The sequence below is a fragment of the Schistocerca cancellata genome, unplaced genomic scaffold, assembly GCF_023864275.1.
Source record: "Schistocerca cancellata isolate TAMUIC-IGC-003103 unplaced genomic scaffold, iqSchCanc2.1 HiC_scaffold_1101, whole genome shotgun sequence".
Classification (NCBI taxonomy): Eukaryota; Metazoa; Arthropoda; class Insecta; order Orthoptera; family Acrididae; genus Schistocerca; species Schistocerca cancellata.
Genome location: NW_026047100.1, coordinates 2,267,460 through 2,295,237, shown reverse-complemented (window position 1 = coordinate 2,295,237; position 27,778 = coordinate 2,267,460). Strand labels below are relative to the sequence as shown.

The following is a 27,778-nucleotide window of genomic DNA, read 5'->3' as shown; positions in this document are numbered from 1 at the left end:
AGGAGACCTGTCCAGAGCTCATGTTGCTATAGTTTATACAAGTGTTCGGCATAGCATGTACATATTGCTATGCTTGGTTTGAACTACTTGCTATATGACGTTGAGAGCAAGTGCTGTGGGGAACTCAGTTGCTTCATATGAATATCATATTGTCAGTGATAAGTCGTTTGCCTCAACTGCACCCCTATCCTCACATTCAGTGCGTGTCATCTGCCAGTTGCCAGTGTTTGGACAATCCCTCTGCAGTATTGGCTGTAGCAAGCTGCACCCACATCCGAACTTGGATACACACCAGCCAGCTGCCAGTGTGCCTCTCTCTCTCTATGTGCAGTGCACCAGCCACTACACACATGAGGCCCACCACCACCGCTACCACCACCACCACGACAACCACCGCAACCGCTGCCATCACCACTGTCGCCGCCTCCAACTCTAATGGCACACACCTTCCTGCCGCATCTGTAGTGCCCAAGACTCCTCCACCTAGCAGGCGGTGAGTTTCCTCACTACACACACATATTACCATTATGTTGTAGAGAAGGTAGAAAAACTGGAAAAGGAAATGTAAAGGCTCAATCTAGATTCAATGAGGGTCACCTGGATGAAATGGTAAGAAAATGACAACATATGGTCAAATGAATAATGGGCGGTATCCCAGGATGAGGAAGTTGTATCATGAGAGGAAGGTTAATTGGAAAAGTGTGTTTTTAGAAGAAAGATCGATGTATTGTAAACATTTTAGTGATTTTTTTCCATCAGAATCAATAAACCAATCCAATAATATTTTGGTCATGTAGCTTGACATTACTAAAGTACAGAAAATCTACTCACAGAGAGGAAGTGTGAGAGAACTGTATGTATAACTCAGTATGTAAAAAAATATAGCACATAAAAATGATGGGGTATTGGAATTCTGTAACAGGGGGCAAGTTAAGACAGTATTGTAATAGAATTTAAAGTCGTTGGAAGGAATGGCAAAGGAGAACCAATCCTAGAAATCTTGACTACATTTGTGCTAATAACAATAATTACATTCTTCAAAAACTGAAACAACGGCAGTAGTCGGTGCAGAAGGTCTGATCTACCTAAGCTTCTCAGGGTATGAACCACCTTGTTTGCACCATTGTATTGTGGCGTAAAAGGGAATTCCTGATAACCACACAAGCAGAAACACATCCTACTGTAGATCGTATGACAGTCAGTCACCACCCTTAGAGGGCTGAGAGCCCCTAATTTCTTTCTGGGAGGAGAGGTTGAAGGGTTGGCCAGTTTATCAGAGAGCAGTTTTTGCATCCGCAGTCTGTAGCTATTTGTTGAATGTATTCTAATCTTTGCCTCTCCCTATAGTTTTTACTCTCTGCTTCTCCCTCCAGTACCATGACAGTTATTCCCTGATGTCTTCAGATATATCCTACTACGGTGGCGATTCTTCTTACGACATTCTGTATACTGCCATCTTCACGTATCCGGCTGAGAAATTCCACAGTTCCTTATGTATTCCTACACCTACTTCTCAACATGCCTCTGTTGCACCACAGGTATTTGTTGAATGTATTCTAATCTTTATCTTTCTCTATAGTTTTTACTCTCTGCTTCTCCCTCCAGTACCATGGCAGTTATTCGCTGATATTTTCCGATATATCCTACTACGGCGGCAATTCTTATTGCCACATTCTATATACTGCCATCTTCACATATCCGGCTGAGAAATTCCACAATTCCTTATGTATTCCTACACCTGCTTCTCAACATCCCTCTGTTGCACCACATTTTGAATGCTCTAATTCTCTTCTCTTCCTGTATCTCCCATAATCCATGATTCACAGTCATATACTACTAGTGTGCTCCATACGTACATTCTCAGATGTTCCGTCACAAAACTGAGGCCTCCCTTTGGTAGCAGTAGCCTTGTTTTTTTCTGGAATGATCTGTTTTCCTTCGCAATATTACTTCTTCTCACAACCTCGTTTTGTACCACAGTGCAAATTTGCTTTCCATCTAACAGAATCGCTGAAATTCCTTGTTCTTTGGTCTCTAATGTTGATGTTAATTTTGTCGCTGATTTTATTTCAGCTGCTCCCCAATACTTCCGTCATTCATTTGGTTAAATCTTAATTCGTTACTCATTGAACTGTTAATTGCAGTCAGCAACTCTGGTAATTCTTCCTCTCTTTCGGTAAATATGGCAACGTCACCAGACAATTTTATCAAAGAAATAATTAAATTCCTTGTATGTTATTCATATACATGAAAGATTGCCTCATCTTCAGGTTGAATAACTGCAGACACTTACTAAATCCTTGTTTTGCACGTGTTTAATCATAGTACTTCTTTCCTTAATTAATACTGTTCCTTGTTGATTATTGTACGTATTGTAATTTATATAATCAGCCTGTTACCTATATCGCACAGGTATGTTTTGAGAATTGCACATGTGAAGCATTGCTTTACATTGTCAATCTTTTTAAAGGACGGCTAATCCAATGATGGTTCCTTGACTTCCCCTACACCTTGTTTCCCTTATCAAGTGTAAAAACATATTTGCCACTCAGGAGCCTTAACCTTTGATAAATCCCTACTTATGGTCCCCTAAGGGATCTCAGTTTCTTCTTCCATTGTCCTAGATATTAATCTAGTCAGTAATTGGGATTCACATACTGTTTCGCCTACTGTGCGAAAACTTTCGCATTTATCGTTCAGCAGCTTTCGCATTTCTCGGTCCTCGCTCACATGTGAAGTACGAAGATGATATTTTTTTTGGAAGGTTGTTGGCATGGCTCTAGTCACATAGATTCTACAGATGAAGTTGAATAGTCGTTTAATCGCAATATTCCGCAAGCATAACATAAATTGCAAAGGACTGTTATCTAACAATTCTGCTTTGTTTTTGCGGAAGTCTTCCAGAGCGTTATAACACTGTGAGTCTAACGGCCAATCCACTATATTTTCGAACGCAGCTTTCATTTCTGCTTGTCTAATGTCATCCGATAGTCTTTCCCCTCATGTAGGTTCTCAGTAAACTGTTTTCAGCAATCTCCAATCTCTCTCGCTGTCTTTCTCTCCCTCCCTCTCTCTGTCTCTCTCCCACTTCTCCCTCCGTTTACCAGTGGAATTCTTTCCTAACTCCTACATCCAAATCTCCTGATGTCAGACAGATTGGTACCAAAATTTGTATATCTATAGAGTACCAACCAACGCTCCGATTTAGTTAGTTCTGCGTGCTGTCATCTAGCAGAACTGGCGTAAACGTTAATTAAAAGTGACACCAGAACTACAGAGCACATCATACGTGTCACCGTGAGTAAGTAACGTATGTTGCTTGCTGGGTGACATTGGTAGAGTCCTGCAACAAGGATCACGGTTTTGATCCCAAACGACACCAAACGTTTTACTTTACTATGCGTGAAAGTTTTATATGGGACAATGTGATTATTTCATGTAAATATTGCTGTTCGGAGTTTACGACAAAGTTCTCTACAGCAACGTTTTCTTGGCAGTCTGCCTGCTTTTCGTTGCACTGATAGTTGTAAACCAATAGGGTACGCTTGTAGTTTCACAGAATGTACCACAAGAACAGAAAACTAAAGAAACAGTTGCATCACACGTGCGGAAGTATTAGAAATAACATTAATTAATAGTAAAGGAAATAATAAGAGAAATAATAAGTATATGACGTTCGTCTAACGAAGCGAAACCAGACTGCCGTAATAACATTGCTACAAAGTCCAAAAAGTCCTTTCACATGGCAGGATAATGTTGTACCACATAACAGTTTCACGCATATGCACTTAAATAAAATTGTCATCAGTGGGGTTTAAACGCTCTACCCTCACACCCCAACGAGATGAAGTTGCACACAAATACGCTGCTCCTGTTACCAGCAACTCGCGTGATATCTTTAATTAGCGTTTCGCATGTTCTGTTTTAATAAACACTTCATCGACATAGAACGTCTGGTAATGATCTCAGTGTCTGACATCTGACATCTGGAGGTGGGGTATTGGTGTCGTCACCCTTACATTTCATTTCACTGAAGCATTTTTAGAGTTTGCAGTGTACAAAATGTGTGCGATCTACGATCACCTTTTATTTATTTATACTAAATCTTTTTGCAGTCATTCTACTTTATCGTCCCTCGAAATTAGAATTACATTCTTTAGTGAGCTGTAATACTGTATTCCGAAATTTCCCTGACTGTTGTGCTTCTTTCCTTCGTCAATCATTTTTGTACCTTTTTTCGTTAGCAAACATCTCTTCCGAGTTGCTTTCGTTGCACAAACATTAGTCTGTTCAACTTTCATGTTTCGTCTTTTCTGACATCTAGTACTGTTCCCGTGAAATTCCCACTCTGACTTTAATTATTGAATTATCTAAATTCTCATAGAAGTGCCAATAGCCATTTTATTCCTCAGTAATTTAGTATCCCAATTATTTTCACAGTGTTTGCTCCTAAGAATTGCTTTAAGCCTCCATTTACTCACCATCATAACTAACTCGTTTTTAACTCTACATCCGCTCCTGCATACGTCTTATAATTCATCGCATCCTCTGTCTGGGAATGCTATAATGTAGCTGGAATCCTCCAGTGCTACGTTACCAGGTATGCACCACCACCTGCCTCCTTAACCTTCTTAAAGAACAGAAACCCTGAGACACTGAAAAGAATGGTAGGTGGTGGCTTAAAATCCAGGTGAGTAACAAAATTCTTTGTCTCATCATTTCCCTTTTACGTCTAGCTACGGTTGAAATGTTTGAATATCTTACCTATTATTGTGCTCAGTTAACAAACCTATTAGGCTCTGGGTTCAAATCTCCATCCAACACAAAACTTCATTGTACATTTGAAGACTTCAAAATTTAAACAGGCACACACTTGCTTACCTGCGGCTGAAACGGTACTTGAGATCTTTCGCATTTTGCATTCACAGAAGTTGGATGCTCGATTGGAGTCCTGGATGCCAGGCTAGTTCAAAAGTTTCCGTCACGTAATTTCAAGTTGAAACTCAGGTTTTGAAATGTCATTTCTTGCAATAAACTTCAGTTTATATGCGTTGAAGACAGTTATCTAGTAATAACAGGTTTCCTGATATTTACATTTTTGTGACCTTAGTTTGATTGTGGACTGACATTGTTACAGATCAGTTTTCTCAAGTGGCCACTTGCAGTAACCATTTTGTACAGAGAAAAGCCTCTAACAGAAACAGAGCAGTGGAACTACAGGACAGTAACATTACATTGGTCCATACCTATCAGGTGGAGTGGAGTTCAGTGCATTTGGATAATTTTGAGGATGATAGTACCTGAGCTCACGTGTCTAATAATTCTGTCGCTATGGTTTATACGAGTGCTGCACGTTGGATGTACCTTTTTAACACTTTTCGTTTTGAACTCCCTACTGTGCGGTATTCAGAGAAAGAGTAGTGTGCAGGTCAGGGGCTTCAACTAAATGTGATTATGTCAGTAATAAGTCGTTTGCATTGTGTCCACACCTGTCACCCGCCAGTTGCCAGTGTGAAGTCAACCCCTCAGCAGCGCTGGCGGTAGCGAACCGCACCCACATCCGCGCTTGGACGCACCAGCCAGCTCACAGAGTGCCTCTCTCTCTATATGTGCAGCGCACCAGCCAATACACACATGAGGCCCAGGAGCGCAATAATAACCACCACCACCACCAGCAGCAGTGCAACCACCGACGTCACCACCGCCGCCTCCACCTCTGCTGACACACACAGACAGAGGACTGCTGCAGCTGTGGTGCCCAACACGCCTCCACCTGTCAGGCGGTGAGTGAACACACACGCACATGTTACCAGTATGTTGTAGAGATGGTAGAAAACCTGAAAACGGAAATGTAAAGGCTCAGTCTAGATTCAATGAGGATCAGCAAGACCAAAAGTTAAGTAATGACAACATTTGGTCAGATGAATAATGGGCTGTTTCCTCAGGGTGAGGCATCAGTGTACCACGAGAGGAAGGTTAATTGAAAATGGGTTGGTAGAGAAAATAGTAAGCTATTATTCCGATCAGAATCAGTAAATCAATCCATCACAAATTCAGGCATGAACCCGACATCACACACTGGAAATGTAGTCACAGATAGGGAATATGAGAGCGCTGTATGTGTAACACAGTATTTAAAAAGATATGAACACCTGAAAATCATAGGAAATTGGAATTCCGTTGCAGGGGTGAGTAAAGACAAGTTTGTGAGAAAATTCATATTCGTTGTTAGAAATAACAAAGGAGAATATATACCAGAATTCCGGATTACGTATGTGCTAGTAACAAGAATTACACTCTTCAAGAAATAAAACAAATGCAATAGTCGGATCAGAAGGTCGGATCTGCCCAAGCTTCTTAGGGTATGGACCAATTTGTCTGGCTGTGCGGTTCTAGGCGCTGCAGTCTGGAGCCGAGCGACCGCTACGGTCGCAGGTTCGAATCCTGCCTCGGGCATGGATGTGTGTGATGTCCTTAGGTTAGTTAGGTTTAATCAGTTCTAAGTTATAGGCGACTGATGACCTCAGAAGTTAAGTCGCATAGTGCTCAGAGCCATTTGAACCATATGAACCAACTTGTTTGCACCAATATACAGATATTTAGGCATAACAGGTATTCGTGATAAACACACACATTCAAAGCCATGCACGCCTACTATATATGATATTACAGTCTGACAACACATTTAGAGTGCTGAGAACCTCATATTTAATCTGGGAGGAGATGGTTCGGGTTTGGTGTCTTTGTCACAAATGACGTTTGCATCCTCAGTCTTCAGTTATTTGTTTGATGTATTGGAATCTTTGCCTTTCTCTATAGTTTTGCCGCTCTGCTGATTCCTCCCCATGGCAGTTATTTCATGTCTTCTGGTATATCACACTACGGTGTCCATTCTACTTGTCACAGTATTCTATATACTGCCGTCTACACTTACCCGTCTGAGTAATTCCATAATGCTTTATGTATTCCTTCACCTACTTCATAACATCCCCCTGTTGCACCACATTTTTATTGTGCCAATTCTCTTCTTTTTTCGTGTCTCCCATAATCCAAGATACATTGTCATAAACTGCTGAGCTCCAATATACGTTCTCAGATATTCCATCACCAAATTGTAGCATATCTTTGTTAGGAGTAGCCTTTATTTTTCTGGAATGATGTGGTTTCTTTTGCTATATTACTTCTTATAACAGCTTCGCTTTGTCCATCAGTGTGAATTTGGTTCCGAGGTAACAGAATCACAGAAATTCCTTTTTCTTTGATCTCTAATTTCGATGTTAAGTTTGTCACTGGTGTTATTTATGCTGCTTCCCAATACTCCTGTCTTTCTTTTGGTTACATCATAATTCTGTGCTAATCGAATTGTTTGTTGCATTCAGCAGATATAATAATTCTTCCTCATTTTCGGTGACTATGGTAATATCATCAGTGAATTTTATCAATGGAATACCCTCACCCTCGATTTTAATTATATTCATGGAAGGTTATTCAATTTCATTAGAGATTGCCTGATGTTCAGTTTGAATAACTGCGGTGACTAAATGAATCCCTGTTTTACACCTCTTTAGTAGTAGAACTTGTTTCTTCACTTTCTTCTGTTCCTTATTGTTTATTGTAGATACAGTAATTTATACAGGGTGTTACAAAAAGGTGCGGCCAAACTTTCAGGAAACATTCCTCACACACAAAGAAAGAAAATATGTTACGTGGACATGTGTCTGGAAATGCTTACTTTCCATGTTAGAGCTCATTTTATTACTTCTCTTCAAATCACATTAATTATGGAATGTAAACACACAGCAACAGAACGTACCAGCGTGACTTCAAACACTTTGTTACAGGAAATGTTCAAAATGTCCTCCGTTAGCGAGGATACATGCATCCACCCTAAGTCGCATGGAATCCCTGATGCACTGATGTAGCCCTGGAGAATGGGATTTGTATCACAGCCGTCCACAATACGAGCACGAAGAGTCTCTACATTTGGTACCAGGGTTGCTTAGACAAGAGCTTTCAAATGCCGCCATAAATGAAAGTCAAGAGGGCTGAGGTCAGGAGAGCGTGGAGGCCATGGAATTTGTCCACCTCTACCAATCCATCAGTCACCGAATCTGTTGTTGAGAAGCGTACGAACACTTCGACTGAAATGTGCAGGAGCTCCATCGTGCATGAACCACATGTTGTGTCGTACTTATAAAGGCACATGTTCTAGTAGCACAGGTAGAGTATCCCGTATGAAATCATGATAACGTGCTCCATTGAGCGTAGGTGGAGGTACATGGGGCCCAATCAAGACTTCACCAATTCCTGCCCAAACGTTCACAGAAAATCTGTGTTGATGACGTGATTGCACAATTGCGTGCGGATTCTCGTCAGCCCACACATGTTGATTGTGAAAATTTGCAATTTGATCACGTTGGAATGAAGCCTCATCCATAAAGACAACATTTGCACTGAAATGAGGATTGACACATTGTTGGATGAACCATTCGCAGAAGTGTACCCGTGGAGGCCAATCAGCTGCTGATAGTGCCTGCACACGCTGTACATGGTACGGAAACAACTGGTTCTCCCGTAGCACTCTCCATACAGTGACGTGGTCAACGTTACCTTGTACAGCAGCAACTTCTCTGACGCTGACATTAGGGTAATCGTCAACTTCACGAAGAATTGCCTCGTCCATTGCAGGTGTCCTCGTCTTTCTAGGTCTTCCCCAGTCGCAAGTCATAGGCTGGAATGTTCCGTGCTCCCTAAGACGCCGATTAATTGCTTCGAACGTTTTCCTGTCGGGACACCTTCGTTCTGGAAATCTGTCTCGATGCAAACGTACTGCGGCACGGCTATTGCCCCATGCCAATCCATACATCAAATGGGCATCTGCCAACTCCGCATTTGTAAACATTGCACAGACTGCAAAACCACGTTCGTGATGGACACTAACCTGTTGATGCTACGTACAGATGTGCTTGATGCTAATACTGTAGCGCAATGGGTCGCATGTCAACAGAAGCACCGAAGTCAACATTACCTTCCTTAAACTGTGCCAACTGGCCGTGAATCGAGGAAGTACAGTACATACTGACGAAACTAAAATGAGCTCTAACATGGAAATTAAGCGTTTCCGGACACATGTCCACATAACATCTTTTCTTTATTTGTGTGTGAGGAATGTTTCCTGAAAGCTTGGCCGTACCTTTTTGTAACACCCTGTATAACCTACTTGAGCTCTATATCTTAGACGTCTCTTTTCAGTATTGCACATGCGTTGCATTACTTTACATTGTCAATACCTTTACAGGGTGTCTACTCCGATGTTGGTTCTGTGACTCCTCTTACTCCTTGCTTCCCTTATCAAGTGCAAGAGTAGATGTTTCTCTCTGGAGTTTTTACCTTTGTTAAATCCAAACGTATGCTTCTCTAACAGATCTCGGTTGATTCTACCATTCTTCTACTTGTAAATCTAGTTACCAATTTGGGTTCGTGAGCTATTTAGCTGATTGTGCGAAAACATTCGGATTTATCGGTCCTCGGCATTCGCATTTATCGGTCCTCGCTCGCATGTAAAGTATTGAGATTATATTGTTTTGCAAGGTTGTTGGTATCTCTCTAGGCCCATAAATGCTATAGATGAAATTGAATAGCCATTTCTTTGCAACATTTGGCAAGCATGATATAAATCCCTAAGCAATGCTATCTAACAATTCTGCTTTGCTTTTGCGCAAGTCTTCCAGATCTTTGCTAGACTGTGAGTCTAACGGCCAGTCCAGTGGTTTCCAATCCTTCTTTCAAATCTCCTCTTATAATGTCATCCAATATTCCCCCCTCTAATAGAGGTGGTAAGTGAACTGTTTTCAACAATCTCTCTCTTTGTCTCTCTCCCGTCTCTCTGCGTTTAGCAGTGAAATTCTTTTCTAACTCTTACACCTAAACCTGCGGATGACAGACAGATTGGTACCAAAGTTTGTATGTCAATATAGTATCAACCAAAACTCTGATATGGTTATTTCTGTGTGTTGTCAACCAGCAGAACGGGCGTAAATGTCAATTAAAAGTAACAACAAAACTGCAGAGCACTTCAGAGGTACAACTGTAGATACATAACACATGGTGATTAGTGGGGGAAACTGTTAGAACCATAGAGTCCTGCATCAAGGATTACGGGATTAAACTCCAAGGAAGCCAAACTTTTTACCTTATTGTGCAAGAAAGGGTTATATTGCACAACGTGCTTATGACATGTAATACTGCTACTCGGAGTTTACAGCAATGTGCTCTTGCAATCTGGCTGCACTTCACCTTTCTGGAAGCAGAAAACGTATAGGATACATTTACAGTTTCACGGAATATACAATCGTAACAGAAAACTAAAGAAACAAAAGCATCACACTTGGAGAACTATTAGTGATAACAGTAATTAACAAAAAAGAAAATAATATGGTAAATAGTAAGTACATGACGTCCATCTAACGATGGATAGCACACTGCCAAAAGAACAGTGCTACAAACTCCGAAAACCCTTTTTACACGTTAGGAAAATTTTGTAACATATGACAGTTTCACGCGTACGCAGTTAAAAAAAATTGTCAACAGTGGAGTTTAAAAGCTCTACCTTCTCACCCAAACGAGATCTATGGTGCAGTTACTCATAAACACGCTTTTCCTGTGCTCAGCAGCTCTAGTGATGCTTTTAGTTACCTTTTCGCAAGTCTCGTTTCGATAAATACTTCATCGACATAGTACGTTTGACCCCGATCAGAGTGTTTGGCATCTGGAGGTTGTGTTATCACACTGGTATTTAATTTCACTGAAGGATGTTCAGAGCTCTCAGTGTGCTAAATATTTGGGTCCTACGATCTCTTTATACTTATTTATCCTGAACCTTTCTGCAGTCATTGTACATTGTCCTCCCTAGAATGTAGAATTACGTTTCTTAGTGACCTGTAATAATGTGTTCCTAACTTTCCCTGACGTCTTTCTTCCATCAATCATTTCATGTACATTTTACCGTTCGCGAAGTTTTCTTCAGAGTTGCTTCACTTGAACCACATCATTAATCTGTTCAACTTTCGTATTTCGCCTTTTCTGGCATCAACTGCTGTACAGCTGAAATTCCAGTTGAGTCATTCACTAACGCTTTATCGACAGCCTCAAAGAAATTCAGATAGCCGTCTCATTGTTCAGCACCTCAGTATTCCACTTATTTACACGTTGATTCCTCCTAACAATTCTCTTAAGCTTCCGTTTGCTTACCATCATAACTAACATGCGGCTGACTCTAAGTCCGCTACTGCATACATCATACAATTAATAGGATTGTATGTCTGGGAATGATAAAATACAGTTGCAATCTTCAACTGCTTCCAGACCTCTTCCAATTATACAGCACCGCCCTCCTGATTAACATTCTTAAAGAACAGAAACCCTGAGTCACCAAAATCAATTATAGGTGATGGGTTCAAGTCCCAGTGAAGTAACAAAATTTTTTATATATTCATTTCAGCTACTGGTGTATACTGGATATCTAACGTATTATTGTGCTTAGTAACAATCCTAATAATTGCTGGGTTCAATTACCCATCCAGTACCAAACTTTGTGTTACGACATTTCAAGATTTCAACATGTAAACAAGCACACATTTGCTTTTCTGTGGTGAAACGATATTTAAGACCTTTCGTATGTAGTTAACGGTAGTAGTGTGGAACCACCTGCTAACTGATGAGCAAGTCCCCTTCGATAATGATAGTACATGTTAAGCTATATGTCTTGAAGTGTCAATCATTATACTTCTCAATGTTTTGAAATGTAATTTGTCCTCAGCATTTGACTGTCTGTTAGCATAATAACAGCTAGCACATAGTTCGATCTGTACTGTTTTTAGAAGCTACACATCAGGGATTGGTACCCACCCAGTTTTAGAACGTTCATTAGGTGGAGTAAAGGGATAATATCAAAAAGGGAGCATACGAATTGCAAAACAGTTCAGATACGTGGGTTGCATGCAAACAGGCAGAATCCATTTGAGGTCGTTCAGATACGTCTGTATGATATTGTGATAACTCCTGTGCGGATCTCTCAGGTGCTGCAACTGAACATGATTATGTCAGTGGCAAGTCATTTGCACTACCTGGACCGCTACTCCTATTGTTGGTGTGTGTTCTTCATTCGTGTGTGTGTGGATAGTCCCTCAGCAGTAATGGCTGCAGCGAGACGCCCCCAGATCCTCGTGTGGACATTCCTGCTCACACTGTGCCTCTGTCTGTGTGTGCAGCGCACCAGCCGCTATACAGATGAGGCCCACCACCAGTGCCACAGCGACCACCTCTGCCGGCACACCCCGTCAGACTCCTGCCGCTGCTGTGCTGCAAAAGACTCCTGCACCTGATGAAGCCACTGTCTCTCGCATGCGGTGAGTTCTTCCAGCCCCCCCCCCCCCCCACACACACACCACCTTTATGTGGTAGATAAGATATAAACACCGAAAAACAGAGTGTAAATGCTCAGTCTAGACTTAATGAGGGTCAGCAAAGTCATCAGGAAATAAAATCAGAACACACAGTCAGATGAACAATGATGCGGCATCCACAGGATTAGCAAGTTGTATCAGGTGAGAGCGATTAATTACGAATTGGTATGTAGGGAAAACAGTGAGTTAATGTCGACATTTCTGTGATTTATTCTCATCAGAATCAGTAAACAATGCCAACAATAATTCAGGCATGTTAGCCAATGTCATACGAAGAAACTCTAGCGATAGGGAGAGAGTATGACTACACTGAATCTACGTAAAAAGAGATGAACGTCTAATACTCTTGTCGTATTGCAATGTTCTAGCAGAGGTCGGATAAGCACATGTTTATGAGATCATTTGGTGTGGTTAGTAGGAATGAGAATCCTATAATTTGACATAAAATGTCTGCTAGTAACAATAAATACACTCATCAAGCAACAAACAGAAGCGAATGTCGGCAAAACCTAGCTTGTCAGGGTGTGGATCACCTTGGTCGCTCCACCATAGTATGATGTAACAGCCATTCCAGGTAACCACAGATATGCAAAGCAGAAACTCTGCCTTTTGTGGATGATGTTTCTGTCTGTTGGAATAACAGATTTAGAGTGCCATGGGCACAAGAAGTCCTCAATAATTTGTGCTATGCATTCCCATCTTTGTCTTCCCCTACTGTTTCTACACTCTACAGCTTCCTCTGGTACCATGGCAGTTGTTTCTTGATGCCTTCACATATTACGCTGCCTCTTCTTCTTATCACCGTTTTCCATTTATCGCTAACCTTACCTATTCTGCAGAGACCTTCAGTAGTTCCTCTCTTATGACATCGCCTAATTTCAATATCCTTCCATAGCAACTAATTTAGAATGCTCCAATTCTCTCCCCGCTTTTCTCACAATCTACGATTCATTTTTACACAGTACTGTGCTCTAAATATATATTCAGATGTCTCTTCCCCAGTTAAGGCTTATCTTTGGTACCAGTAGCTTTGTTTTGTGAGGAATGTCCTGTTTCCAGTACTACATTACTTTTTACAACAACCTCGCTTTGTCCCTCAGCATAAATTGCCTTCACAGGTAGCAGAATCCCTACAGTTCGTCTACTTCGTTGTCCTTAATCCTGATCTGCCACCAATGTTATTTCTGCTGCTCCCCAATGCTTTCCTCTTTCTGCTGTTCATAATCCCTAATTATGTGCTTATTCGACAGTTCATTACATTTAGAAACTCCGACGATTCTTTCACACTGTCAGGGAACACAGAAATATTACCAGTGAATTTTATCAATGAAACCTTTTCACCCTGAATTTTAATTAAATTGTTGGAATTTTCTTCACTTCCACCAACGATTCTTCAGTGGACATTTATGGACGCTACGTGCATCCCTGTCTTGCATCATCTTTAATCAGAGTACCAATCCTTGTTGTTTATTGTACATATTATACGTTATCTGCTGTTCCCTATCTCTAATACCTATTTTTTTAGATTTAGTAAATTTTCACTGTGTCATAAAGTTCGACTAATTCAATGAAGACCTCTTGATTTTTCTTACGCAGTCCTTCCACTATCAAGTCGAAGGTCAGATCGGCCTGTTGTTATTCTTATCAGTAATTTGGATTCATGACCTGTTCAGCTCATTGTGCGAAAGCTATCACACTTATCGGCTCTTGCTGTCTTCCGTAGTGTCTGGATGGTTCTTTTATGTTGTTATAACTTAGGGATTCTATGCACAACCTTGAATAGACTTTCTATTATCACCTTCCCCAACGATCATGTAAATTCTGAATGAACGTTAACTAACCATTAGGCCTTGTCTGTGTGCAAGTTTCCCAAAGCTCTGTTAAATTCTAATGGCCAGTCCCCCACGTTTTCCAGTTCGGCTTCCATTTCTTCTTCTGTCACGTCATCTGATAGTTCCTCCCACTCACAGAAGTCTTCAACGTACTGTTTTCTGCCGTCTACTCTCTCCTGCACATTTAACAGTGAAATTTCTTTCTAACTCTTAAAGTTGCAATTCTTGCATTTAACTTCACTGTAGGTTTTTCCGACTTTTCTATGTGCTGAATGTATCCTTCCTACGACAATTCCTTTTCGATTCCTTCTGATTCTTCCTGCAGCCATTCTATTTTTACTTTCCCGAAACTTCCGATTGATTTCATCCTTAGTGGCCCATAATGCTATCTGTATTCCTGTCTTTCCCTGAATATTGTTGTGCTTTTTCTTTTCATCAAACAGTTTAAGTATTTTCTCTGTTTGACAAGGTTTCTTCAGAGTTCCTTCCTTGTAGGTACATATGGCTGCCAAACTTTGATTATTGGCTTCTTCAGAGACGTCAGTCATTGTTCGTCTGAACTTCCAACAATGGCATTCATTATCGCGCTGTCTACAGCCTGATAGAAGTTTAAATTCCCATTCCATTTCCCGTTACTGCAGTATCCCATTTATTTACATATTGATTCCTCATGACAATTCTCTTAAGCGTCACTTCACTCATCATCATAACTAAATTGTGATATGACTCTACATCTGATGCTGGGCACACCTTACAAATCAATATCTAGCCGGCTGCTGGGACCGAGCGTTTCTAGGCGCTTCTGTCCAGAACCGCACTGCTGCTGCGGTCGCAGGTTCGAGTCTTGCCTCGGGCATGGGTGTGTGATGTCCTTAGGTAAATTAGGGTTAAGTAGTTCTAAGTCTAGAGGACTGATGACCTCAGATGTTATGTCCCATAGTGCTCAGAGCCATTTGAACCATTTTTTGAACCAATATCTAATTTCGGGATGACTGTCTGGTCATGATTTACTCTGGCTGGAATCGTCTATGCCAACTGTACCTCTGCCACCCTTCTTAAAAGCCGAAAACACTGAGACACAGAATCAGTCATACGAATGTAACAGAATACATGGAGCAGACTTGCAACTAGTCCGCCATCTAGAACATGTGGTGGAATGGTGCAGGAGAGCTCTTCTGCAGGGAGCGATGTGGAAAAGAAAAGGTTCTGTCCAACAGTGCATAAATATTGGAAAAATGATTGTTCAAGTAGGAATTGGATTAGCAGCTTGAGGCGTTAATTATGACTTTTACAGTATCGATATGTCATTGATCCTTACTTCTTGACTGTCTTCTACTGTTATCACAGCTATGAAGTTACTACATTCATTTACCAAGCATAATGCGGCAACTGTAAAGTGTGTAGGGTCTTGGTTGTCGATGCATTTAACATATAGTCAGCAAATTTTTCTCTATCAGAGATTAAGTATGGTTTGTAATGACACAACAAACATCAGCTCTAGAATTGTGTCCTGAAAGCAAAGACAGAAAAAAAGATACAAGAGCCTCTGAAGAGCTGCACCACTCAAATAATTCCCATCGGTCATAATTGAAGGTGTTTGGCTGCCATCAGTGAATCGAAAAACTACTGATATCGAGAATTTAGCTTCAAACTCTAGTTAACAGAAATGCAAATAAAATTCGTTCCCATTCTGTGTCTCTGAATAGGAAGTAAGAGACGCTCAAGATACAGCTAAGGAAGGAAACATTTTTCCTGCCACAAGCTACAGACGTGACAACTTCCCATAATACGTTTGGCAGCAATGTGACCTTCGACTTAGTTTCTGGAATGGTAGAGAATCATCCTGACACATTCACTTTATGTTTTCCAGTCATTTGGATTAAATATTCTGAATGGGTAATGCGTAAGGGGCGCTATACGTCAGAAGATTTATGTTTTCGAGACCAGAAAGCTCGTTCCTATCTGATATTACAGCAACCTTCACCTTTTACGTTGAAAATTATCCAACTTGGCCATCACAGAGGTAATGAGAGAGCTACACGTGGCACTTGTCTTGCTAGAGGGTTAAGTTTTGACCCTTCAGAGGGGAGACTGTGGTAGATGGAGGCTGAAATCTCGCTGGAAACAATTCTTTTATTTCTTTTGTGACAAAGTTATTCTCAGGAAGATCCACAAGCAGTAAAGAAATCTTAGAAAACTTCTCCCGCCTAAGTTTTCTTCCTACCTTGATTCAATACACTGCAGATCTAAAAGTGAAAAAATTACGGATTTGCAAACGTGTTAATGCTGTTTTTTCTGCTTCTCCATAGATAATATTTAGTTTTCTCCGCAGAGACAACAGTAGTGACTTAACTGGGGCACTCAATAGTTTGTTAACTTGATGTTTGTGTGTCTGCCTGCACCGCTGCTTGCCCATAGTTTCGTTGTCGTCCTGGAACACAACTTCATTGCGACTGTGGACTCCACATAGTCGAAGACTGTTTTTGTACAAAAAGCGCACAATATCTGGCCATTTCATGACGATTTAAGGGCGTTTGTATTATGGGAACTTAGTTTTATTGTAAAAGACTTTTGTTTTAAAGTTAGCATGGTAAGTTGTAATCATTTGTCTTGGTACAGCGAACACTTCATTGCGTTCTATTCACTGGTTGATTGGACACGAAAGCTAAACATAAGAATTACAGTATCGTCAGCGATATGGTTTCCCACATATGGTTTGCAATGTACTCATTGATGATTGATAAGATTTCCTTGTAGTGTTTCCTTTTCAGATATGAAACTGTGTCATTCGCAGTTTATGAAACATCTTTGTGGATGTTCAGTTGTGGATGTCTTTTAGAATCGGTATTAACCGGATTTTAGCTTATCATGTGTAAGAGGTAATTTCTGTATCCACAAGGAAAAGTGCATTAATTGAATAATATTAAAAATAGTGTTTCTAAGTCATAATGTTAATAGTGTCAGGTGGTGCTAAAAAAGCGAATCACTCCTGGTGAATGAGCTGCATGTCTGTAGTGCACGTGAGACAAAAAAAGATAAATAAAAAATAGAAATAGATACAACAGCAACTGAAGAGTAGGACCATCCAAATAATTCCCTCTGCTCCTTATTTATGATGACCGATTCACAGTCGTTGAGTTCGTAACTACGCTTTCGATCCCAATCATACCTACAGAAATGGAAATGAAACTTTGGATTATGCTACAAATATCTTGGGTGCCAGTCAGTGCTGTAGGAAACAGCTTTTCCACATCTTCACAATACGAGATTGCCGAGTGCTACAAAACTCAGCACTTCAGCTGAGCAGATGTATTTCCCCTGTCGCTGATCTAAATGGAGAGCTGGAAATATTGCAGAATACATTTTGTTAAATCCTGCCTAATATTGAATATGGCGTTTCAGGGGAACCTGCTTTTTCGGATCCCTAGACAGCACTCAAACAAATCGTATTAATGAGTTTTATTAATAAAGGATAAGATTGCAATACTTAACTTTGTGAATTACACTAATGTGCTACAAGGAAAGGACGACATGGAAAGCAACCGATGTTCTTCAGTATATAGAATTCCCAAGTCCGTATTACATAGATTGTAGAAGCCAATATATTGGAAATATTGCAGAATACATTTTGTTAAATCCTGCCTAATCTTGAATATGGCGTTTCAGGGGAACCTGCTTTCTCGGATCCCTAGACAGCACTCAAACAAATCGTATTAATGAGTTTTATTACAAAAGGATAAGATTGCAATACTTAACTTTGTGAATTACACTAATGTGCTGCAAGGAAAGGGCGACATGGAAAGCAACCGATGTTCTTCAGTATAAAGAATTCCCAAGTCCGTATTACATAGATTGTAGAAGCCAAGTAACTTGTGTCGATGCTGCTATACAACTCGCTAATCTTGAAGCTACTCTTCAACTGTGCCGCGACCAATCGGGCGCGTCGCTTATGCTCTCTTCACAGAGAACATACAGTTAGTCTCGACGTTAACGTTACTTAGTCTCTCTGTTAATGGAGAAGAGCGCGCTAGCAGCGGTAGCGGCTCGCTAGTTGAGTGGTAAATGGTTCAAATGGCTCTGAGCACTATGCGACTTAACTTCTGACGTCATCAGTCGCCAAGAACCTACAACCTTGCCCCCATCTAACAGCCGTGTACCGCAAGTCTCTAGAGGAACGGAAGGTTCCAAATGATTGGAAAAGAGCACAGATAGTCCCAGTTTTCAAGAAGGGTCGTCGAGCAGATGCGCAAAACTATAGACCTATATCTCTGACGTCGATCTGTTGTAGAATTTAAGAACATGTTTTTTGCTCGAGTATCATGTCGTTTTTGGAAACTCAGAATCTACTATGTAGGAATCAACATGGATTCCGGAGACAGCGATCGTGTGAGACCCAACTCGCTTTATTTGTTCATGAGACCCAGAAAATATTAGATACAGGCTCCCAGGTAGATGCTATTTTTCTTGACTTCCGGAAGGCGTTCGATACAGTTCCGCACTGTCGCCTGATAAACGAAGTAAGAGCCTACGGAATATCAGACCAGCTGTGTGGCTGGATTGAAGAGTTTTTAGCAAACAGAACACAGAATGTTGTTATCAACGGAGAGACGTCTACAGACGTTAAAGTAACCTCTGGCGTGCCACAGGGGAGTGTTATGGGACCATTGCTTTTCACAATATATATAAATGACCTAGTAGATAGTGTCGGAAGTTCCATGCGGCTTTTCGCGGATGATGCTGTAGTATACAGAGAACTTGCAGCATTAGAAAATTGCAGCGAAATGCAGGAAGATCTGCAGCGTATAGGCACTTGGTGTAGGGAGTGGCAACTGACCCTTAACATAGACAAATGTAATATATTGCGATTACATAGAAAGAAGGAACCTTTATTGTATGATTATATGATAGTGGAACAAACACTGGTAGCAGTTACGTCTGTAAAATATCTGGGAGTATGCGTGCGGAATGATTTGAAGTGGAATGATCATATAAAATTAATTGTTGGTAAGGCGGGTACCAGGTTGAGATTCATTGGGAGAGTCCTTAGAAAATGTAGTCCATCAACAAAGGAGGTGGCTTACAAAGCAGTCGTTCGACCTATACTTGAGTATTGCTCATTAGTGTGGGATCCGTACCAGATCGGGTTGACGGAGGAGATAGAGAAGATCCAAAGAAGAGCGGCGCGTTTCGTCACAGGGTTATTTGGTAACCGTGATAGCGTTACGGAGATGTTTAACAAACTAAAGTGGCAGACTCTGCAAGAGAGGCGCTCTGCATCGCGGTGTAGCTTGCTCGCCAGGTTTTGAGAGGGTGCGTTTCTGGATGAGGTATCGAATATATTGCTTCCCCCTACTTATACCTCCAGAGGAGATCACGAATGTAAAATTAGAGAGATTAGAGCGCGCACAGAGGCTTTCAGACAGTCGTTCTTCCCGCGAACCATACGCAACTGGAACAGGAAAGGGAGGTAATGACAGTGGCACGTAAAGTGCCCTCCGCCACACACCGTTGGGTGGCTTGCGGAGTATAAATGTAGATGTAGATGTAGAACTAATTAAACCTAACTAACCTAAGGACATCCCACACAACCATGCCCGAGGCAGGATTCGAACCTGCGACCGTGGCAGTCGCTCGGCTCCAGACTGTAGCGCCTCGAACCGCACGGCCACTCCAGCTGGCAGTTGAGTGGTAACGTGGCTAGTTTGTGCCGGGAACGATGCATTAGCCATACGTTCTAATTACGCTAGAAGCCTTGTCATTTTGTCTGCTTTTTACATCTTCTCTTACAGAGTTATAGGCTTTCAGATCGAAAAGCACTAAGCAAGTCGCAATCTTAAGTCTCATCACAATTTGAGTTTAGTACCTTGTTGATCTAAAGGTGAAAAATTGTCAAATTGTGATTCTGTACCCTTGTTAAAAATTATATTTTCCTGCTTATACCGACACACATCTCAATTTTTTAAACAGAAAATTCAGTTGATGAAGTGTGGCATTGAATAATTTGTCAACTGCATTTCTTTTTCCGTTTGCTCACACTGAAAGGCTTATAAAGTTCTTTGGTAATTGCGAAATACTTCCTGGGTAGGACACAGGACTTCACCTAGACACAGACCATATGGGGGTCAAAAGCGCATAATATAATCCTAATGAATGTTGTTTTGTGTAGGCTCATGTTACAGATACCATTTGTTTTATTAAAGTACACTTTATTCATAAGTGTATCCTGATAAACCGTAATTAATTTGTATTAGAGCAGAACATAATTTTATAGCCTCTCTCGTGTATATAAAAAAAATGTAATGTAGAAACTAATCATCAACAGTATATTATATGCTTACGCTGGCTGCTTGTGATGAAAGAGTTGAATTTATGAAATGCAGTACATTATGAACCCGTCTCAAGCCTACAGGACTGAAGCTCTCTAAAATTAAGGAGCTTGAAATAGTTTCTATATGCGGTGGACATTGATATTATTCTACTTCAAGGAGTAACGGACACTGGACTACACGATATCTTGGGTTATACCGCCGTAATTAATGCTGCAGCTGGAAAGAGGGTGTAATAGTCAATCACGTTCGACGACTCACACGTAATAGAGGTATCGCTTGTACTGTTTATAAAATCCTGATAAATAATATATATGCTCCAACTGGTAGTGGCAACCGATGAAACCGAACAGACATTTTTTTCTTTTTAATACAAAATTGTCCCCGTTTTCGCAGTTCATTATGATAAAATCATTTTAGCTGGAGATTTCAAATGTGTCCTACGGTCCTGGTCCACAGGTCAATTCCATAATTTTATCTCGTTTTCTGAATTAGAATACATAATTAAAGAATTCCATTTAACTGACACATGGGAGCGCAAAAACCGTGACACGACTGGCCCTACGCCAAATGCCAATTGCTCGGCAAGTCGTCTGGATAGGCTATATGTGTCTAACGACTTAGAGACTAATGTGCTGCACATAGAGGTGTGGCCCACCAACTGTAACGAGCGCATTGCACTTGTGTGCACTTCTAGCATGGACAGACAGGGTTCCCACAGCGTCAGAAATTGCAACGGAAGCTAAACGCTGCTCAGCTGCCATATGCCGAATGCCGCGATCGTTTCGGAAAAACTTGACAGGAATGCTGAACCAAGTTCACATCCTACAATTCTTCCCTGACCTGGTGGCTAAAATGCGCAAAAGCGCGACTAAGGAAAATGATGAACGATTGTTAGCGGGGAAACAGTTTCGGTTGCAGGGAAACAGCTGGGACCTGCACAAACTGGACACCTCTGGCTTTGGAAATTAGTTTACGATCAAACGAATCAAATCCAAAGTTTCTACTCTGAGGTGAAAAGAGTTAGGATTCTAAATATGTGCGAGAACGCAGCGTGCCGTTTTCGCTGAACAAACTTCAATATTTCGTGTCATACGCGGACAGAAGACAGGGGGCAGAATAATTATGACAGATCTTAAAATAACTGACAGGACTATTTTCAAATCAGAGAACGGCATTAAGAAGGAAATCTGTGGCTATCTTGCTGACTTAATGTCGGGCAGTGCTGTTAATTTCGAAGGCCAAAAAGACCTGTTACAAAACCTTAAAGGCGGATTTAGCACGGCAGCATCTCGGCGTCTGGTAATGACAGTTGCGTCGAGTTCCAAAAACAAAGTGCCAGGGCCTGATGGTCTCCCGGCAGAGTTTTACCACGATTTCCCGGCGCAGACGAAATCTAAACTGCCCCTAGTACGCAATGAACTAATGAATTCCGACAAGGAAGCCTCAAAGGAATTTTTGGAAGCAATCGTGGTGCCAGTTCCGAAACACCCTCACAGTGTGTCCATAAAAACATACGATTCATTACTCTCCTAAATAGTTTTTACAAAATTATTGCGAGCATTCTTGCCCACAGGCTAAATATAACACATGAGGTAACTGGCCCACATCAGTCTAGTGCAGGTAAAGACAGATCAGTTATCCAAACTGTTTGTGAATGTAGAGACATAATACACTGAAGCGCCAAGGAAACTGGTATAGGAGTTAAGAGAAGACTAACTTGTCAAACAAACCTCGGGAAACTGACACGCTGGGTGACTTTCACGACATTGCGAAATAGATCAGAAAACACATGATCGTGTACACGAACTTCGAAGCCGTCACTCAACTGAGATAGTTTCTGTGCGTACATGGTCTTCGGAATGAAGAATTAAAAAAGATCATACACGAAAATAACAGAGCGACTCGATGACAGGTATGGCGAATGCATCGTGATCAGGCCCAGAACCCTCGACCGCTGGCCTCCTTGCCCAGCCTGCCTGGGGCTGACCAGCGTTTCCCGCAAAAAGAAAGGCAGTAGATTACAAAAAGAGCAGATAGGTGTAGGGGGCTCCTGGTGGACAGGCCACTGAATTCTTGACCCCAGCCCTCTTCGTCGCCACCTGCCTGGAACTGACGCCCTAAAAAGAAAATAAAAAAAAAGAGCTTTGGCCCAGAGGATATTGTGTAGAAAAAAGAATGGTGTAGTGGTTAAAAAATAAAACGAAAAAAGGGTTTAAGGCCGCAGTATCTAGTCTGCATGTAGTGGGTTCGAATCCCGTCACTTCCATTAATTTTAATTGGTAGTAAGAGTTATTAGTTAAGGAAAACAACGTTTAAATGGAACATCCTGGCAGATTAAAACTATCTGCCGGACCGAGACTCGAACTCGGGACCTTTGCCTTCGAGGGCAAGTGCTCTACCAACTGAACTACCCAAGCACGATTCACGCCCCGTCCAAACAGCTCTACTTCTGCCAGTATCTCGTCTCCTACCTTCCAAACTTTACAGAAGCTCTCCTGCGAACCTTGCAGAACTAGCACTCCTGAAAGAAACGATATTGCGGAGACATGGCTGAGCCACAGCATGGGGGATGATTCCAGAATGAGATTTTCAGTCTGCAGCGGAGTGTGCGCTGATATGAAACTTCCTGGCAGATTAAAACTGTGTGCCGGACCGAGACCGGAACTCGAGACCTTTGCCTTTCGCAGACAGGTGCTCTACCAACTGAGCTACCCAAGTACAACTCACACCCCGTCCCCTGCAGGGTTCGCAGGAGAGCTTTTGTAAAGTTTGGAAGGTAGGAGACGAGATACTGGCAGAAGTAGAGCTGTTTGGACGGGGCGTGAATCGTGCTTGGGTAGTTCAGTTGGTAGAGCACTTGCCCGCAAAAGGCAAAGGTCCCGAGTTCGAGTCTCAGTCCGGCACACAGTTTTAATCTGCCAGGAAGTTTCATAGCAGCGCACACTCAGCTGCAGAGTGAAAATCTCATTCTGGAAACGCTGAAATGATTCTTGCTACCTATGCTGAACGTCTGGTTTCGTTTCTCACATCAGGCAATCATTTTTAACAGGCACAAACAGCATCTCTCCACTTCTAATAATGTAGAGGAGAGGCGGTAATAGGTTGGGCCCTGACATAGGTTGAAATCATGCCAGGTTGAAAGTCAGTCACTAGCGACCATTCTTACGCGACTTTTTTTAAATCAATGAACCAATCGCCGTGGAAGGTCACAGGGCACTTGATTGTTATTGTAATAGAGCTTGAGATGTGGGAAATATTCAAGTCTCGCTTTTAGTCACCTTTTATCCCACTGATGAGATAGGTTTCTACCGTTTCATTGTTTCCCCATGAATACATTGCCATCAAAATCTTCACAAAAGAGACATGTCTGAGTTCGAATCTTGGTCTGTCATTTCAAGTTGTAACACGCGCACATTAAACTACGTGTGACAAATTTTTATGATTTTTACACCTCTCCGGGCTTTGTCAACAATAATGATGGATACTGGTTTCGACTTCCAGATAAGACACAGAACTTTACGACGTATAGTGTCAGATTGAAACATGCAACTTCTAGCTACTGGTAAAAAATAATTCGATAGTCAACGTCTCTTTGTAGTCAACAACGATGTGTGTACGGTTCGATTCCTAGTCAGCACAGTAATTTCCATCGGGTTATTTACAATTCAGACATGTGCACATTTTGCTGTTGTTAAAATAAAGCAATACATAACGTCTATTCGTGTCTACAAGTCAACGACAATAGGAGCAGGGTTCGACTTCCAGTAAGGCAAAACACACTCGTTTCGTCATTTCAGTTTGTTATCTCGCTACTGGTTAAAAATGACGATTTCTGACGTTTAATTGTGCTTCGATAACCATCCGAGTGAGTGCTGAGTTCGAATCTCCGGTCAACACGAAAACTGACATGTCATTTCAAGTTCAAACGTATGCACTCTTTGTTACTTGTGACAGAAACCGTATATCAGATACTTCGTGTTTATGGTTAACAGGAATAATATTTGCTGGAATGTTTTCAGAGAGCCTAGTGCAGTAAAAAATTTTTGTGTCATAGTTTCAAGGTGAAAGTTGCTTTTTGTAACGTCGGTTATCGTAATAAATCGCCTGCTTAGCTGGGTGGTATGCTGGCTCGGTATCTCAGCTTGTTCGGTAATAATAATAATAATAAAAAGGGTTAGCTGCCCTGGTAATAAACAAAAAAAGACGGATAGCTGCCCTCTGTAATAAAAAAAATATTGGGTTAATGTATCAATGAAGAACCTCAACAAGTGTCATAGGACGCCTGCCCCGAAAAAATACAACTACCAGTTACGAACAAAATGAGATTTTTTCTTTAAGTGGTACTGTGCTCGCCTCCCATGCTAGCGGGCCCGGGTTCAATTCCCGGCTGGGTTGGAGATCTTGTCTGCTCGTGGACTGGGTGTTGCTTTGTCCTTATCATCCTCATAACTGGCACACGAGCCGCCCATGTGGCGCCGACTGAAGTAAGACTTGCAATCGGCGGCAGAACTTCACCTGATGGGGCCTCGAGTCCAACAATGCCATAAGATCATTCCATTTTGGGTTTGGAACGTAATGACTGTGTAACCTGTAGAAAGTGTTTTCTGGTATCTGTATTATCGTAGTATTAATTTGCATCTAGACTGTTAGTCACACAGAGCAGTTACCTGTTGTGGCCTTTTCCAGTAACCATTTTGTATAGTGAAACGACTGTACCGAAAACAGACCAGAGGTCACGTTATGTAGATTACTTACAATACACTGTTCAGGTCGTTCGGATAGCTTCGAACATGATAGAACATGATAACACATGTGCATATGCCATAAGGCACAGAAAATCTGACACACACATACGCACACACACACACACACACACACTTTTTTATGGGAGAGGAGTTGCCAATTCGCTCTTTGTTATGTCTGAAAAGTTTTGAACAAATCGTTGTCTGTGTGTCAGAAGCTTTCAGTATTTGGTGAGGCTGTGTCAAGAAATCTGCTGATAGTGCCTGTTTGAAAACCTGGAGATGGGATTTTTCTTGTATGTGGCCTCTGGAACAGAACTAGTATTAATTGCAAGAAGCTTGTGCTGTAGTGGAGGTGAGCGATTGCTTAGCTATAGCGTCCTGAGATCAAAGGACGTGACTTCCAGGAATCAGTGTGACAAAATGTGACAACATAATTTTTACAGAAATTGTATAATGATATTTTTAATGGACGATGAATGACGATTTTTTGCAAGGGGGATAGAACAGATCTGCTGTAGCTTCATGGACGCAGAGTTGCACACTTTTTTGTGTTGCAGGAGGGGGAATATAGCAGGCTGATTTCAGGACAGATTTGTATTCAGAAAAGTTATGTTTCCTTGTGTGGCAGTTTTCCTCATTGTGTGTGAGAGGAGATCGTCGTGTGTTTGTAGCAGAAGGTGGGAGTTTCTGTGTTCTGTGCAGGAGCCTCTCTGCAGAAGAGAGAGACAGGCGGCTGATAGACGCAGTTAAGCGCGGGGCAGTGGGGGAGCTGATTGTGCTGCTCGCCGCGGGGGCGGACGTGGCGGCCAGGGACAATGGGCAGAGGACGCCGCTGCACTGGGCTGCCGTGTGGGGCCACGCGTCCGTGGCGCGGCTGCTTCTCGCTGCGTCCGCCGACCCCAACGCCAGGAGCAGCGGTGGGTGGACGCCGCTGCACTTTGCGGCGTGCAGTGACCACGCGGGAGTGGCGGCTGCGCTCCTCCAGGCGGGGGCCGACAGGGGGGCCACAACAAACGACGGGCGCACAGCACTGGACCTCGCCAGGGACTTCAACAACAGGAGGCTCATGGAGATGCTGTCATGATGAGGCAGCCAGTCCAGCAAACTTGTCTTCCAAAAAAAAAAAAAAAAAATTAACTGACATAGCTCCCCCACATCCGATTTTCATGTTTCGTAAACAAAGTATGCAAAAATTCTATCGTACTGTCAGTCGCTAGTTTTACCCCTCCTTAATCAGCATACTGTACACAAATAGTCTACTCAACACTGCGGCAAAACTGAGACAACGCTAGATGACGTGAACAGCGCGTAGCGTTGCGCAGTTGGAGGTGAGACGCCAGCAGTGGTGGATGTGGGGAGAGACATGGCGGAGTTTTGAAAGTTTGTAAAAATGGTTGGCATGAACTGCTATATATATTATGATCATTAAGGTAAATACATTGTTTGTTCTCTATTAAAATCTTTCATTTGCTAACTATGCCTATCAGTAGTTAGTGCCTTCAGTAGTTTGAATCTTTTATTTAGCTGGCAGTAGTGGCGCTCTCTGTATTGCAGTAGTTCGAGTAACGAAGATTTTTGGTGAGGTAAGTGATTTGTGAAAGGTATAGGTTAATGTTAGTCTGGGCCATTCTTTTGTAGGGATTTCTGAAAGTCAGATTGCGTTGCGCTAAAAGTATTGTGTGTCAGTTTAAGCACAGTCATGTATAAATGTTCAAAGGGGACGTTTCAAGTTAGGTTTAAGTAGTTCTAATTCTAGGGGACTGATGACCTCAGATGTTAAGTCCCATAGTGCTCAGAGCCAGCCAGTACTGTGCTTCCTGTGTTTAATTATAGTGTCTTATTAGTAGCAATATTCTCACCACATAACGAGCTTATCATCTGCAACTACACAGACTGTCCACATTTAACTAAACGCAGTCAAAGCACAACCTCATATCTTACAATTCCCACACAGGTGTTAATCTGCTCTTGCAAAACGCGCCACCACCTACCGGGCGATGTGGACCTTTACTCTGATGTTACAGAATAACAGAGTAAATTTGCCAACGTTCTTCCCGTTTCCCCTCCCGTCCGTCTGCAGTGCACTTCCCTCAGCCAGGCACCGCTGTCGGCAGCTTCCTCACTGCCCCGGCGGCGCTACGGTCTGCGGGACTACATCCCTCACTAGCTCTGCTACCGACATAGGGAAGTTACGCCTATGACACTACCAAAGAACTAAAACCAATGGCGCTGGTAATATTCTTTGAAATGACTATGCACACGGAAAAAACTTTGCAGTTTGCAAAAATAAGTAAGACGACAATGCAGTCAGCAGTCCCAGTGGTTAAATACTGAATTACAGCTCAGAACCAAATGGCGCCTACAGTGTATCTTCGAAGTCCTCGTACAGCGTCAATGTAATATAAACC

General features: G+C 41.9%; 1 protein-coding gene across 1 annotated transcript in view; it reads left to right on the top strand.

Moving 5' to 3' along the window:
• The window catches only part of LOC126155890 (poly [ADP-ribose] polymerase tankyrase-1-like), a 41,544-nt gene extending 15,090 nt beyond the window's left edge, over positions 1-26,454 (top strand). The window contains exons 2-3 of the mRNA XM_049916261.1: positions 12,270-12,407; positions 26,073-26,454. Of these exons, the coding sequence (XP_049772218.1) occupies positions 12,270-12,407; positions 26,073-26,454 (520 nt within the window). The remainder of the gene's footprint in view (positions 1-12,269; positions 12,408-26,072) is intronic.
• The last annotated feature ends 1,324 nt before the right edge of the window (positions 26,455-27,778 follow it).